Here is a 15,007-nt window from a genome sequence, read left to right on the forward strand (position 1 = left end):
CAAAGTGCTTGGATTCCAGGTGTTTGCCACTGTGCCCAGCCTATAAAATTTCCTTTTAAACTATGATATTTTTAATATCCAGCAATTTATTTTTGGCCTTTGACTGTTACTTTTTAACAAAATTTGTAGTACCCAATTCTTGTTTAATGGCTGTAATATGTTACAATATTTCACTATCTTTTTTTGAAGATATTACTTTTTTTTCTTCTTCATAGTCTTTATTTCTTCCTAGCTGTTTTTCTATTAGTTTGTTTTGGCCTCTACTTTTCTTATTATATTCTATCAACTATTTGGAGATCCTTGGCTGCCTGCCCATATCTGGGAGAAAAGCACTTAAAAGTTTTTGGAAAGCCTGATTTATATGGTTCAGCCTGTCAACTGTGGTTTTCACTGCAGGATAATCTGTTGGCCAGAACTACGTGAAGGAAGTGAGGAAAGATGGCTAGGGTCCTTGACATTCAGTTATAAATTTTCAGTAGGTTGCTTCTCAGCCTTGCCAATGGCTGGCTTAGGAATCAACTTTCTTGGGACTGACAACTATAATTTTTCCAGTTTCCAAAATTGTGTTGCTGCTTTTTCCTCTTCCATTACCTGTGTGCTTATGGACTTATGCTTTTAAAAATTTCATTCGTCACAGTTTTGGTGAGTTTTCAGGAGGAACAGAAACTACCTTGAATGTTGTCTGCCATTTCTAATAGGAATTAAAGCATACATACCTTTTACTGTGTAAGTATTAAAGTGTCTCCCTTTTGGCCCTTGCCAAATTTGCCAACCTCATCTGATGTCGTTGTATACTCCAACTGCCTTTCAGATTCTTGAACCCGCTGTGTTCTGCCTTTGCCATCTGGCCTCCACAAATGTTGATCCCTCTGTAAAGAACTTCTGCTTGTTGGGTGACTACCTCTTTGGATCCTTCAGATCTCAGTTTAGGTGTGATTGCTCAGAGAGGATGTGTCTCACCCTCAAATTATGGTGAAATGTCCCTGCTGTGGCATTCAGTCTTTTCTCTATTTTAAAATGGGTCACGTTTTATTGTAAATGGTGGTTTTAACATCATTTTTGTTCACTAGTCTGTAAGCTTTGTGCAGGCAGGGATTATGACCATGCTCCATCTCATCCACTGCAGTATAACCAAATCTTAGCACAGTACCTGAGACATAGTAGGTGCTCAATATGTGTTTGATCAATAAACAAATGAAGACAAGTAAGATTACTTTTTTACAATAAGGAAATACAGTACTGAAAATGGATCCTCCCAGTGCTTTCTGGTTAACTACATCATCTGTCCCTCTTTTCTTGGTTTGTAATTAAAAGGTGGCTGGCTCATGCCTGTAATCCCAGCACTTTGGGAGGCCGAGGCGGGCGGATCACGAGGTCAGGAAATCGAGACCACCCTGGCTAACACGGTGAAACCCCATCTCTACTAAAAATACAAAAAATTAGCTGGGCGTGGTGGCGGGCGCCTGTAGTCCCAGCTACTCAGGAGGCTGAGGCAGGAGAATGGCGTGAACCTGGAAGGCAGAGCTTGCAGTGAGCCAAGATTGCGCCACTGCACTCCGGCCTGGGTGACAGAGCGAGACTCCTTCTCAAAAAAAATAAAATGAATAAAATAAAATAAAATAAAAACCAAATATACTTGATTAGGAGCCCCAAAATTGGGGAAATGAGATAACAACTCCTTAAATTTGTAGGTAGTAGGGCCAGGATAATTGTCCATCCCTAATTTACAGTCAAGGAAGCAGAGGATTGGTAATACTACACAGATTATGAGAGAAGATTCTAGAACTAAGAATTAATATCTTCTGCTTCTAGCCCTGCTTTTTCACCGTTCGAAACACACCTAGGATGTTTATCTCTCCAACTTGTCCTTCATGTTCTGTAGGTGCCTCCATGTTATCCTCTCTATCTGACTTTCATCAAATAACTACCATCATGTTGCTATTCCAGGAAGTGAATCATTGGTTCTCACTTGATGGGGGCAGTGCAATAATCATCTTAGAGTCTTTTTCAATCTACACATGGCTCTTCCTTCTCCTGCCTTTCTGGTCCCTGCCTAGAATGTCCTAGAGCAGTCCTTTAAATGTGTACCCTAATAACTTTGGTATGACTGTCTTCATAGGTAAGGAATGTTGGTTTAAATATTAATTATGACTAAGTTGTATTTTATTAATGCTACCGACATTAGTACTTTTCTTTTCTCAGATGTGGAGGTGGTGGTATAATGTGAATCAAATACCAGCTTCAGAACTTTTTAAATTTATCTTTTAATTTTTAGTTTTTACTCACAACATGGCTGCTTACTTATAGACAGCTTTAGAACTTGATTGACCTGCTGACCTGCCACTCACCAGCTGAGTTGGTTTGTTCCATTTTACCTTTTTATTTTGAAAATTTAAAAACCTAGAGAAAGTTAAAAAAAATGCAATGGAAACTGTATATTCCTCACCTACATTCACCAATTTTTATCATTTTTGTCACTACCCTCTCCCGTGTGTGTGTACATATGCATATATACATATGGAGATAGATCTATATGTATGCATATGTTGCTATTAAATCATTTGAACATAATTTTTGTTGTTGAGCCATTTAAAAATAATTTGTATATATCATGACATTTTATCCATAAATACCTGTCACACCTAAGAAAATTAACTTGAATCCAACATCAAATACACTGTCAATATTTTAATTTCTAATCTTCTCAAATGTATTTTACAGCTGTGTGTTATGAAATACTGTGCGGTTTCACATTATTTTTTAATCCAGGAGTCAGATAAAGTTTGTGCATTACTTGTGGTTGCTATGTCTCTTTAATATAGAACAATACCCTTGCCTTGTTTTGCTTTGTTTTTCATGAACAAACATGAATATTGATACCCTTTCAAAAGCCCTGATCAATAATCTTCTAGAAGTTCCCACATTCTGGACCTGTGTGATTGTTGAACATTTTTGGCAAGAGTACAACATAGGTGGTGTGGGTACCTCTTGTTGCCTTACATTAGGAAGCACATGGCATTCAGGATGTCCCCTATTGGTGAGTCTATGTTTGATCACTTGGGCAAGGGTGTAACAGCCAACCAATCCATTGTGAATGTAATCTGTAGAGGGTTACATTGTAGAGGATTATTACTGCTATGGTTTGGATGTTTATGTTCCCCCTAAATTCATACATTGAAATCTAACCTCCAATGTGATAATATCAAGAGGTGGGGACTTTTGCAGGTGATTAGATCATGAGAGTGGGGCCCTCATGAATGGGATTAGTGCCTTGATGAAAGAGGCCCCAGGAAGCTTGTTTGGCCCCTTCTACCATGTGAGAACAAAGCAAGAAGGCACCATCTATGAGAAATGGGTCGTTACCAGACACTGGATCTGCTTACACCTTGATTTGGACTTCCCAGCCTCCAGAACTGTGAGAAATAAACATTTGTTGTTTATAAAACATACAGTTTATGGTATTTTTGCTAAAGCAGCTCAGATAGACTAAGAAAATTACCATGTGGGTATTCTTTTTTTTTTTTTTTTTTTTTGAGACAGGGTCTTCCTCTGTTGCCCAGGCTTGAGTACAGTGGCACAATCGTGGCTCACTGCAACCTCTGTCTCTGGGGTTCAAGCAATTCTCCTGCCTCAGTCTCCCAAGTAGCTGAGAATACAAGCATACACCACCATATCCAGCTCATTTTTGTATTTTTGGTAGAGACAGGGTTTCACCATGTTGGCCAGGCTGGTCTCGAACTCCTGACCTCAAATGATCCCACCCACCTCAGCCTCCCAAGGTGCTGGGATTACAGGCATGAGCCACCATGCCTGGCTGATATTCTTTACTCAACAAAAATATATCCAGTGATTTATTTGCCTCAATCAATTATTACATCGGGGTTGCAAAATCGTGACTTTCTAATTCTGCTGTAACTTTGACACTTACTCAGCTGAGTAGTGTTTCTCATTTTTTATTTTTCAGAGAAAGGGTCTCACTCTATTGCCCAGACTGGAGTGTAGTGGTGTGATCACAGCTCATGTAGCCTCAACGTGCTGGACTAAAGCCATCCTCCCACCTCAGGCTCAGGAACAGCTGGGACTACAGGTGCATGCCACCACACCTGGCTAATTTTTAAATTTTTTTGTACAGATGGGGTCTCCCTATGTTGCCCAGGGCTGGTCTCGAATTCCTGGGCTCAAGCAATCCTCCTGCCTAGGCCTCCCAAAGTGCTGAGATTACAGGTGTGAGCCACTGTGCCTGGTCAGCTGTGTAGTTTTAGGAAATTAATTTTATTTCAGGCCGGGCGTGGAGGCTCATGCCTGTAATCCCAGCACTTTGGGAGGCTGAAGTGGGTGGACTGCTTGAGGTCAGGAGTCTTAGACCAGCCTGACCAACATGGTGAAATCCGTCTCTACTAAAAAATACCAAAAATTAGGCGGGTGGTGGCGGGCGCCTGTAATCCCAGCTACTGGGGAGGCTGAGGCAGGAGAATCGCTTGAATCCAGGGTGGAGGTTGCAGTGAGCTGAGATCCCGCCACTGCACTCCAGCCTGGGTGACAAAGTGAGAATCTGTCTCAAAAAAAAAAAAAATTAATTTGATTTCAATGAATGTTAGTTTTTTCACCTGTAAAACAGGATAATAAAAGACAACTCATAGGGTGATGGTGAAAGTGGAAGCAATGTCTTCAACTGCCTAGTATGTAGCAATGACTCCACAAATGATAGTTTAAAAATGTTTATTTAGATCACTTACAAACACCAATTAGAGAGGAACCCTTTTTCCAAAGTCAGTTGTACATCTTTCAATACCACACTTTTTAATTTCTTTCCTATAACGTAGGAAAAAGCAAAATACAGTGTTGTAATTTAAAAGTTTGGATGTATTTATTAACCTGAGTATGGCCACTTTCTTAAACTCTCTTTGCTTCAGAATAGTTCCTTTTTATACAATAAGGACAATCGTGATTATACCCAAAGTATATCAAAAGAAAAAGAAGTGACTACCATCATGCGATAAAAATGCTTTATAAAAGGAAACTTTTTGGCAAACAAGTGTGTGTCAATCTAGAACTGGAACCTGTGTAATGATCTTGGGCATACTTTTGGCATTTCTAGGCCCATTTTCTTGTGTAACCTCGTGATAATAATAATGCCTCTTGGGGTAGTATAAGATAAAATGAGATCATTAATTCATAGCCTATTATAAAACCATAAGTTATGATAGTAACATTTTATAATTACAAATATTGAATTATTTTAGCTAGAGAATGTCATATGTGCAATGATGCTATCAATATGACTTCTATAGATACTTTTTCTTTTTGGTTTGTAAGTGCTTGATTAGAATAGACATGTGAATGCAGATGAACTGTCAAAAGGCCTGGGAGGAAAGACTAGGATGTTTTTGATAGAAAAGGTGCATTTCTGAACTTAATTGCCCTTAACAGGACTTGTCTGGACCACACAAAAGCCATAAAGTTTTAGTTCACTAAGTTATTAATTTCTGTCCACTTTCACATCCATGTCCAGGGTTCAATTACAGGGCTGGTCTCGGAAGTTTCGTTTTGATGGATACAACATGATACATTGAAATTGATGCCATTCATGGGGACCTATAGTTAATGGCACATCTGTAACACAAATACAAGTAATACCAAAAATCATTATTAAGTGAACTGTATCTTAGAAATGGTGGTAGATGTCTTCTCATATAAACGTCTATAGTACAAGTTATGTAACAATAAAAAACATGAATGATATGCAATATAATATTTAAGCATGGTTTAATGGGAGAGGGGAACTTACCAGTTTTTATTGCATGCTTTGACCCTGGTAGTTTTCCTTCTTCAAACCTATTCTGAGCTAATTTATGTTTAACATCATTTAGATGTTTTTACAACTTCTTTGTCCTTATAGTCATTGGCAAGTAGATCAATTTACTTATGTCCCTCGGTCTCTTGAGATGTAGGATGAAAAAATGCACAATTACCTATAAAATAAACAAATGTAGGTCTCATTCTTGAACAAGCCTAGAGGTTTTGTGTCAGCAGACAGTGATTTCTGTAAACCTGAAAAGGATCTGAATTAGGAAGGAGTAGGCAATGGATGGGTGATGGAACAAGGAGGAGAGATGAAGGAAGTCTTCATTGACCTGAGTTGTGAATACGCTGGTTTCTGGAACCTTCCATTTTACTCCCATTTCTGATTTCAATTTGCTCTTTGTCAAAGAAAAAAAAAAAGGAATCCTTAAGTTTGGATACTAGTCAATAGTTGGAACATAAGAGTTGGTGACAAGAGTTTTAGAGTCAATGTGCCAATTTCACTGATAAGTCACTGAGAACTTTGTACAAGTCATTTAACCTTGTGTTACTTCAGTTCCTGATGTGTTCAAAAAGGATACTTTTGATCTTAAAACTAGTTAAATAGGTTGACTATTTAGAGTTCTAAGAGGATATTTATTTATGTAAATGTCTACCACTTTAATAATTACACTCTGGCAGTATGTCTTAATCTTTATCTATGCTTTGGCTAAATTTTAAAACTTTACATTATAAACATATCTTTTTTAAACTTCATTTTCCAACTCTATTCTTCACGTCCTTGGTATCCTTGTTTCATGGATTTCTTTTCTCTCAGAATATTTTAAAAACTGTTTCAGATCAATAAGTCTGCTTTTGCTGGTATTTTGGATTCTAATCAAATCTTTTATATTTTATCTTACTTGAATTAGGATTCTTTCCCTTATAATCTACTGACAGCATATTAGCCTGATATTTTTCTTGTATGGAAAATATCTACATTTTATTTTACAGTAAAAGCATAATGTATATGTAATGTGACTAGAAATGATGTATCTTAAATTTCACATAACTTTTGTCAATGAATCCTTGTCTATCTTATTTGTGTATGACTTACTCTTCATGTATATATATATATATCTATAGTATATAAGATGGAAGAGGGAAAATTTCATCATTATATTTTATTTATCTATTAGAGATAGCGTCTTGCTGTGTTGCCCAGGCTTGTCTTAAACTCCTGGGCTCAAGAGATCCTCCCACTTTAGCCACCTGAGTAGCTGGGACTGTAGGTATGGGCCATTGCTTGTGGCTCACCATTAAATTTAGAATTAGAATTTTGCAGCTATGAATGGACCTAGAGGTTATCTAGTTCAAGCCCCTCATTTTAAATATAAGAAAATGGGTAAATCACTTACTTGTCTAAGGCTACAAAGCACTTAGTGATAGACAGTAGGGACTAGAACTCATCAGTCCTGGGTCCCCAGCCACTGTTGTTACTACTGAACTCCTAATACACTTGTATCCTTTAATTGGTGAATTTGGTTAAGGTCAACACATGTTGGGTTCAGCCTCTAGATAAGCTTATCTCTTTGTACTTGAACACTGCACCTTTAATTCAGGCCATCCAAAACTATAACCTTGTAAATCAGAAGCTGAGATGGAGAACTGGCACAGATCCATTCTCCTACTGAAAAAACATATGCTCCACAGATGCTGGATAGTCATCTTTGTTTCCAAGGACAACACATCACTTCTCAGTGATAACAATCCATTCTATATTTATTTGACAAACATTAATTTACATTCTGTATGCAACAGGCACTATGTGTTTCATATCTTAGGGTCCCTGAACTTACACTGTTAAGATGAAGGCAAATGTGAAACAAATAATAGAAAGAGTTGAATCTATAAGTATACATATCTTAAAAGTATGAAATTAAAAATGTCCTTCTTTGCATTGCAGTTTCTTGCAAAATTTGCCCTTTTAAAACATAATCACGAAAGGGAGCAAGATGAGCATATAATGAAAAGTTGGTTACTCATAATTGCCAAGCTTTATTTGGCCCATGCTTAACAGGTGTTTCTCCTGCCAGGTATACTGTTGTAACTACAGGAAGTTGTTCTGGAGTTGGGAGAGCTGAAGTTTCGAAGTGGGGTAGGGAAAAGGAATATATTCATTATGTTTATATTAGTATTTTTATTACTATAAAAGTAAAGCATTCTTGGATAAAACATTCAAACTATACTTAAAGGTATAAATTGCAAAGGGAAAAGTTATCTCTATTCTGGATATACAATCAACAGTTTTCTGTTCTTTTTTCCAGGAATATTCTATGCATATAGAAACACATAGATGTGTATATGTTTTTTCCACAAATGGTTTAAAATACTAAACATGCTTTTCCCCACACTTAGCCTTTACATATTCACACATCAGTACACACTGATCTTATTTAAGAAAATTGGTGCATACTTTTGTATGCTTTTACCATAATTTAAGAAGAAGCTGACTACTTTTTTAAAGTCAGAAATACTGGAAAGGGGACGGGCATGGTGCTGCACGCCTGTAATCCCAGAACTTTGGGAGGTCAAGGCGGGCGGGTTGCTTGATCTCAGGAGTTGGAGACCAGTTTGGGTAACATGATGAAACCCCTTTTCTACAAAAAACACAAAAATTAGCCAGGCATGGTGGTCCGCACCCGTAGTCCCAGCTATTTGGGAGGCTGAGGTCGGAGGATGGCTTGAGCCCAGGAGCGGGTTGCAGTGAGCCAAAATCGCGCCACCGCACTCCAGCCTGGGCGACAGACCCTGTCTCGAAAAAATTAAAAAAAAAAATACTGGGAAGGTAAAAAAATATATATTTAACATATTATATATTTGAAACAGCCATTGTCACAGTGGATAACAGTCACAGGTGTATAATAGTGAAAGTTCGTTAAATTAATCTTTCTTCGTATTTGTTGACTCGTACAACCTATTAGTGTTTTGATTGGTTGAATTTGTCTTTTCATTCATAACTGCTGAAAACTTTCTACCTAACTAACCTGAGGAAGTGGTAAAAGTCAAACTTTTTTCCGGTATGAGGCCACCCTTGGTGCTGTCTGTAATTATCTAGATATGGCAGCCAGGATCCAACAGCTTTGCGTTTCAACTCATATGGACTTTCCTGGCGAATTCCTTGCCCCCCTCTGCTCCCCACTTAGCTTGACTTCCTGTCTTTTATCATCCGCAATCTATCAAGATCCTACAATGTGCTCAGTGTAGGGCAGAACAAATCACTGTTTTACCTCACAATTTAAGGAAGGCAGAGGGCTAGTTTTTAAGATAAAAAATCTTTTAACAAAATATAAACTCCCCAATTTCCTTCAAACCAAACAGCATTGTCACACCCTCACAAGCTCTTATTACACAGCCAGATGATTCAAGATTACTAACGTTTCTATTCATAAGGAGTTTGCTGGCCCCAAATCAACACAATCAAGCCCTCCCCCACCTTCCTTCTCTCTCCCCTGAGAGACTGACGTTTGGAACTCACGCCACACCAGGTTTTTTCAGAATGAAGACGATGTGTGCTGCTGCTGGAACTCTTTGTCCTGGGATTTTATAAACACCTCCCCCACTCCTTTTTAAAGTTCTGTTTTTGAGGTGGGGAAAAAGAAGTCGGAATCTGTTTAGCCTCTAAATCTCCCAATTCAGAAATATATTCTAAGAATTTAATAGAAAAAGACCAAGGGCTGTATCTGCTATTTACTGCAGAACCGGGTATTCCTATCAGAAATCTCCTACATGTGTCACCAAGATCAGAGACAAGGAGGGAAACAGCATGATCCCTGCCTTCTGGAGGGTTACAGTTGAAGCTTCCGCTGCTTCTGCACTTGACCTCAAAACAAACAAAAAACCCACCGCAAACAACAACAAAAAAATCTGGGCCCACCTTTCCCCTTGGATCTTCCACTTGACAGCTTTCTCGGCCAAAAATAAGGCACCCTACATCTGAATGCATCCCTAAGGCCTTACCGCACCCAGTCCAGGAGGCAGTCCTTGCAGCTGCCCTCCACCCAACTCCGCTCTTTTTCACACGCGCTCGTGGAAGGAGAAAACCACTTAAACAACTGGACTCGGCCCGTTTCCTTTCGGTAGCCTCCCCATAGCCCAAGACGCTGTGCCCAGACGCTGCCCGCTCCCACCCCGGCCCCTTCGTGATCCTCCGGCGCGCGGGCGGGGCGGGGGAGGAGCGCGGGGGCGGCCGGGAGGGGGCGCGGCCGGGACGGGGCGCCGCCGGGGTGCGAGGCAGACGCAGAGGGCCGCGGAGGACGCGGGAGGCTAGCAGGGAGCGGAGGTCGTGCTAGGTTCCCGCGCCCGGGGGCCTTCGTCGAGGGAGAGGCGTGGCGGCGGCAGCAGGAGGACTGCAGGAGCGGTGGGGCTGGCGGTTCCGCGCCGCGGCTCCTTCTGCCCAGCGCCCGCAACTCTGGGCTCAGAACTTCTCCTGCCGGCCCACTCGCCCTCGCCCCGCGCACTGGGCGCCAGGCGACTCCCGCACCTTGTCCCCGGCCCGCCCCCGCCTCCTCCTTCGGCCACACCACTCCCCCTGCCGGCCGCGCTTCTCTCCGTTACAAAGGAGGGAAAATGAGCCGGGCGGCGGCGGCGCGGCGCGGGGCCACCACGGCGGCGGCGAGCGCGGCCGCCCCCGGCACCACGTAAACCGCCCCCGCCCGCCCAGCCGCGGCCCAGGCCGGAGCGGAGCCTGCTGCCCGCCGCCTGCTTGCTGCTCGCCTCCCTAGCCCTGCGCGTCGCCTCCCGGCCGGCCGAGGAGGTGGAAGAGGAGGAGGCGCCGCTTTCCCCGCGGCGCGCGCCCTCGCCGTTGTCTGAGCTGTGGTCTGGACCAGTTTAGGGAAGTTGCCGGGGCCCGGCGTCGCCCAGATGTGCGACCTCATTGAGCCGCAGCCAGCCGAGAAGATCGGCAAGATGAAGAAGTTGCGGAGAACTTTGTCGGAGAGTTTCAGCCGCATTGGTGAGTAGCGCGCTGCCCCCGGCACCCCCAGCGCCCGGTCCCCTCGGCCCGCGCCCTGGCACCAGCCATGCAGCTGCCAGCGGGGCTGGCGTGGGGTGCGTTGCGAGCGGGGGTCGAGGGCACAGTGCTAGGGACCCCGGGGAGGGCGAGGACGCAAAGGAAAGAGACCCCTCTCCCTCAGGATCTGGGGGTTCATTTGTAGTCTCTCTCAAGCCTACAATATGGGTTCCCCCCTCCTCCGCCACTAGTGCTCGCCCTTTCGCGCGCGTGGGGGACGGACGAGGGAACCCCTCGGCTCCCACCGCGCCAGGGGTTGCGCGGCTGCTTGGGCCACTTGTTATTTTTTGCGCACAGACTTTGATATTGGGCGTTTAGTCAGTAATTTAGCTTTGGAAATTGGTGAAACGTTAGACTGTGCCCTGGTATTGTTTAACATATTCAACCTGAAGGGAAGTGGGACAGTTACCTTGGGACCTATTGTTCGGTACTTCGGGTCCTGGAAAGCGAGATTTGGGTGTTCAGTCTCGAGGTCTCAGAATCTTCCCGCGACTGGAGAGAAATGCGCGCTGTGGAGTTGTCTGGACATTTAGGAATGTCTCCGGAACTTGTTCCATTTACTAGAGCTCATGGGCTATTGTCTTTAAACCAACCAACCAACTGACCAACAGTGTTTAGGACAGTGAGGAATAAATGCATGTCACAGGTTGTAATAGGGTGACAGCAGTGTCACGTGGAATGGGTTTGTTAGATTTTGAGTATGGGGCATAGAAAACCCCTTTTAACCTGAAGAGGTAGCTGCCCCCCCCCCCCCCCCCCCCCCCCCACTGTCACAACTTTCACTGATACACGTAACTACCCGGAGCAAGAGAATGCTATAGCCACAAAAAATAATCCCTGCGAGTCCCTAGGAAGCTGCCTAGTCTTTGTTTCACTTGTTTAAAATGTCGTCCATGTTAACAAAGGTGTTAATGGAAATTAAGCATAAAGGTACTTAGTTCCTTAAAATAAAACCCTGGGATGCACATGAGTGTTACAGATATTCTTCCACCCATTCATTGTGAGATATACAAACTTTCTTCAAGTGAGAGAGTGCAATGGATCGAAATGTAGCCAAGTGTTTTTTGTTTTTTGTTTTTTTTTGGTCTTTCAACTTAAAATTTTGTGTTGGTATGCAAAATATTTCCCAAGATGACTGTAAAGTTATGGTATGAAACCAATCTTTAGTTTTATTTATTGCATGTATTGGATATTAATTTCACTCTTCAGAGTTGGAGATACATATGGAGAGTCCCTGCATTCATATGAAGTTTGAAGCCAAGAAGAGTGTGAGAGAGGGAAATGTTGAGTCGTGTGCATTATTAACGAGGATGTTTCAGCCCTGACCCAAACCTTCACAGACGCGGGTTCTGGAGTCCATTAAGCCCTGTTTTAAAACACATTAACTATATGTTTACTAATGCTAATGATTCTGTTGGAGCCCCTCCAGTTTTGTGTTAAATAATTCATTGCAATTGAGTCTCAGTAAGAAACCAAGGACATTAATATAAAAGTTCCTTATGTTTAAATAATTTCAAGGTTTTGATCGACAATCAGTAAAATTTGGATTAAGTACAATACTGGCAAATGGGGGTATTATAGTTAATTGGATTTTCTAGCTTACTGAGATTTAGTGATGTGAAACTCCTTTTGAATCCAACTCTTGTTAAAATGTCTTCTAAGATCTGGTGGATTTTATATCCTCCCTTTAGGACACAGAATACAGTGCAGTGAGCACAGCTGATTATTTCTTGTATTGATGGAAGGTATGATTCTGAATTGCAGATCTCATTGTGGAATACTGTAAAAGTAGATACTGAAGTGATTATAGTTGTATATCAAGCCAAGGACATTCATTAAAAGTAGCATTACAGAAACAAAATCTGTATTTTCTTATTTTCTTGGTGTTTTATATTGTATTTGCAAAATTAAAACCAGTGGACTCATTCTGATTATCTAAGGATTTTTAAGGTGCTAGAGGTGGTTGAGTTGAGGGCTTACTGTGGGATTATATAGTGCATGAGTTAAGAATGTGGGCTGTGTGTCACACAGACTGGGTGTTTCCGGTGTTGCCATGCCTAGCCGAGGTCCCTCAACTTCTCTCAGCTTCAGTTTTTCATGTATAACTCAGTTTTGTTGTTGGCTTTAGTGAAATAATGCATACCATGTCCTGTGTGGCACATTAAATAAAGACTCAGTAAACGTTCAGGATATATTATGATTGTTTTTGTTATTATTAGGGATTCCATCATACTGACTTAACTGATCTTATAGATAGAAAGCAAGAGAAGAGGGAAGTGGCCATTGACTTTGTAGTGTAGCCAGCCTTAAAACAGCATGTGGTTTTGAGTTAGGCAGGCCTGGATTTGAACTTGGTTTTCCCTGCTTGCTCTGTGCCTTTGGCAGCCAGTGGAATTTCTCTAAAATCCAGAGTCCTCATCTGTAAATATTCTTAGAAGTTGAATATATGTGAAGACTAAAACGGATAAAATACATGAAAAATCTAGTGCAGTATCTATCACAAGGTGAAGGTCATACCGTAGGCTGTCGTTATTCCTTCCAATTTCTGTTTATACCCCATCATCCTCCTTTCTTCACTGGTACTTCAAGAGGAGATCAAAGAGCGAATGGTTTATTCTTGTTGAATAATCCACACTGCAACATACTCATTCTCCTTAACCAATCTAAGATGGCTTTTGAAATAGACATACTGACTTCATTTTGCTGCTTTAGTATGATCCAAAAGTGTAGCTTGTTGTATGGTGAAATGTACAATATTATTGTTTAGCTGAAAGAAATTATTAATCAGTCATTTATTGAAAATGAGGAAATGTTTGAAAGTATCTGATATCCGATCAGTGTTTATCATTAATAATAATAATTCTGAATACATAAAGCAATGCTAATGTTTAATTTGTTTACACATCAGAGATCATGCTGAGTTTGTCACTGTCCACCCCAAATACAGCTGATCTGAGATTACTATATTATAAAACACATTGGCTTTCAAGCCATAGCACTCTAATTTACGATATCTGCCAGGGAATGACTATGATATAGTTATGGTTCTTTTATAAGATGGGTGTAATTGAATTTTAAAGGCACCCATCAATTTCGGTAGTATTTATGGTTTTCTACTAAATAGTGTCAATATGGTCACCTATTTAGGAATTACTACAGTTGTCTCACACTTTTTTTTTTTTTTTAATTTAGGGTAACAAAGACAAATGGGAACTTAATTATTGAATAGTTTAAGTATATTAAAGTTCATTTCCTCTTTTCTTTCTTGTTTCTTTTTTATTTTTGAATGTTAGCCTAGAAGAAGAAAGGCTTTATGTAATACCCGGTTTATGATTAAGGTCAAACTGACATTTTTTCGTACTTATTTGAATACATTTCTTCATACTTATTTGGACTATCTCCTAGAGAAAGGAAGTTTATACTCTGCGATATTTGAGATGAACCCCGTGTATACTATTTCTTTAAAGGATATGGTTTGTGAGGGAACTAAATAAAAAGAAGAGGCTGTGATTACACTGAACTTTGGGGTTTGTTACCTTGTGCTGTAAGTGTGTAATTCTAGAGTCCAGTTGTCATTTGATGAATTCATTATGTCAGAAAAGAGAAATGTAAGGTTAAATGTTCAGACACAAAATTTAACTATAGTACCATATTTTCCCCAATGCAACTTCAAAATATTTTAATTTGAAAACTACAAAATAGAATTTATATCTATGATCTTTTAAGAGAGAACCAATGTATCATTTTCATACACCAAAACTTAAGTGTGTCTCAAAAGATACTCTCCTTTTGCCATTGAGGTAGGGCTCATTAATTCAACAAATAATTACTGAGTAACTCCTTTCCACTGTAGACATTGTTCTGACAGTCAGATTGGCTGACCAATGTGGCTGATCGCTGTCCTCAAGGATTTTAAGGGAAAACAGGCCAATGAATAGGCATTTACAATACAAAGTAACAAATTCTGCCATGAAGATTAGCAAAATTTGCTGTTGGAGAACACAGGAGGAGCGCCACTTTCATCTAAGTGAAATCATGAGAAGCTTTCTAGAGGAAGCAATGTGTGAGCAGAAGACTGAATAGAATATCTGCTGATCTGAAATATTTTGATATGCCCCTTGGCTATTCCAGAATTGTGTAATATGCCTGTTACTC

General features: G+C 40.8%; 1 protein-coding gene across 5 annotated transcripts in view; it reads left to right on the forward strand.

Moving 5' to 3' along the window:
- Nucleotides 1-15,007, forward strand: part of CDK14 (cyclin dependent kinase 14) — a 798,330-nt gene that overhangs the window by 183,929 nt on the left and 599,394 nt on the right. The window contains exon 1 of one of the 5 annotated variants that reach the window (XM_050782868.1): nt 10,438-10,795. The exons of 3 other annotated variants lie outside the window; for them this stretch is intronic. In XM_050782868.1, coding sequence (XP_050638825.1) covers nt 10,705-10,795 — 91 coding nt within the window. In that variant the 5' untranslated portion in view covers nt 10,438-10,704. Of the gene's footprint in view, nt 1-10,437; nt 10,796-15,007 lie in introns of those variants that run through there. One more of the 5 variants, XM_050782871.1, reaches the window with a different exon arrangement.

The sequence above is a fragment of the Macaca thibetana genome, chromosome 3, assembly GCF_024542745.1.
Source record: "Macaca thibetana thibetana isolate TM-01 chromosome 3, ASM2454274v1, whole genome shotgun sequence".
In the NCBI taxonomy this organism is placed as follows: domain Eukaryota; kingdom Metazoa; phylum Chordata; class Mammalia; order Primates; family Cercopithecidae; genus Macaca; species Macaca thibetana.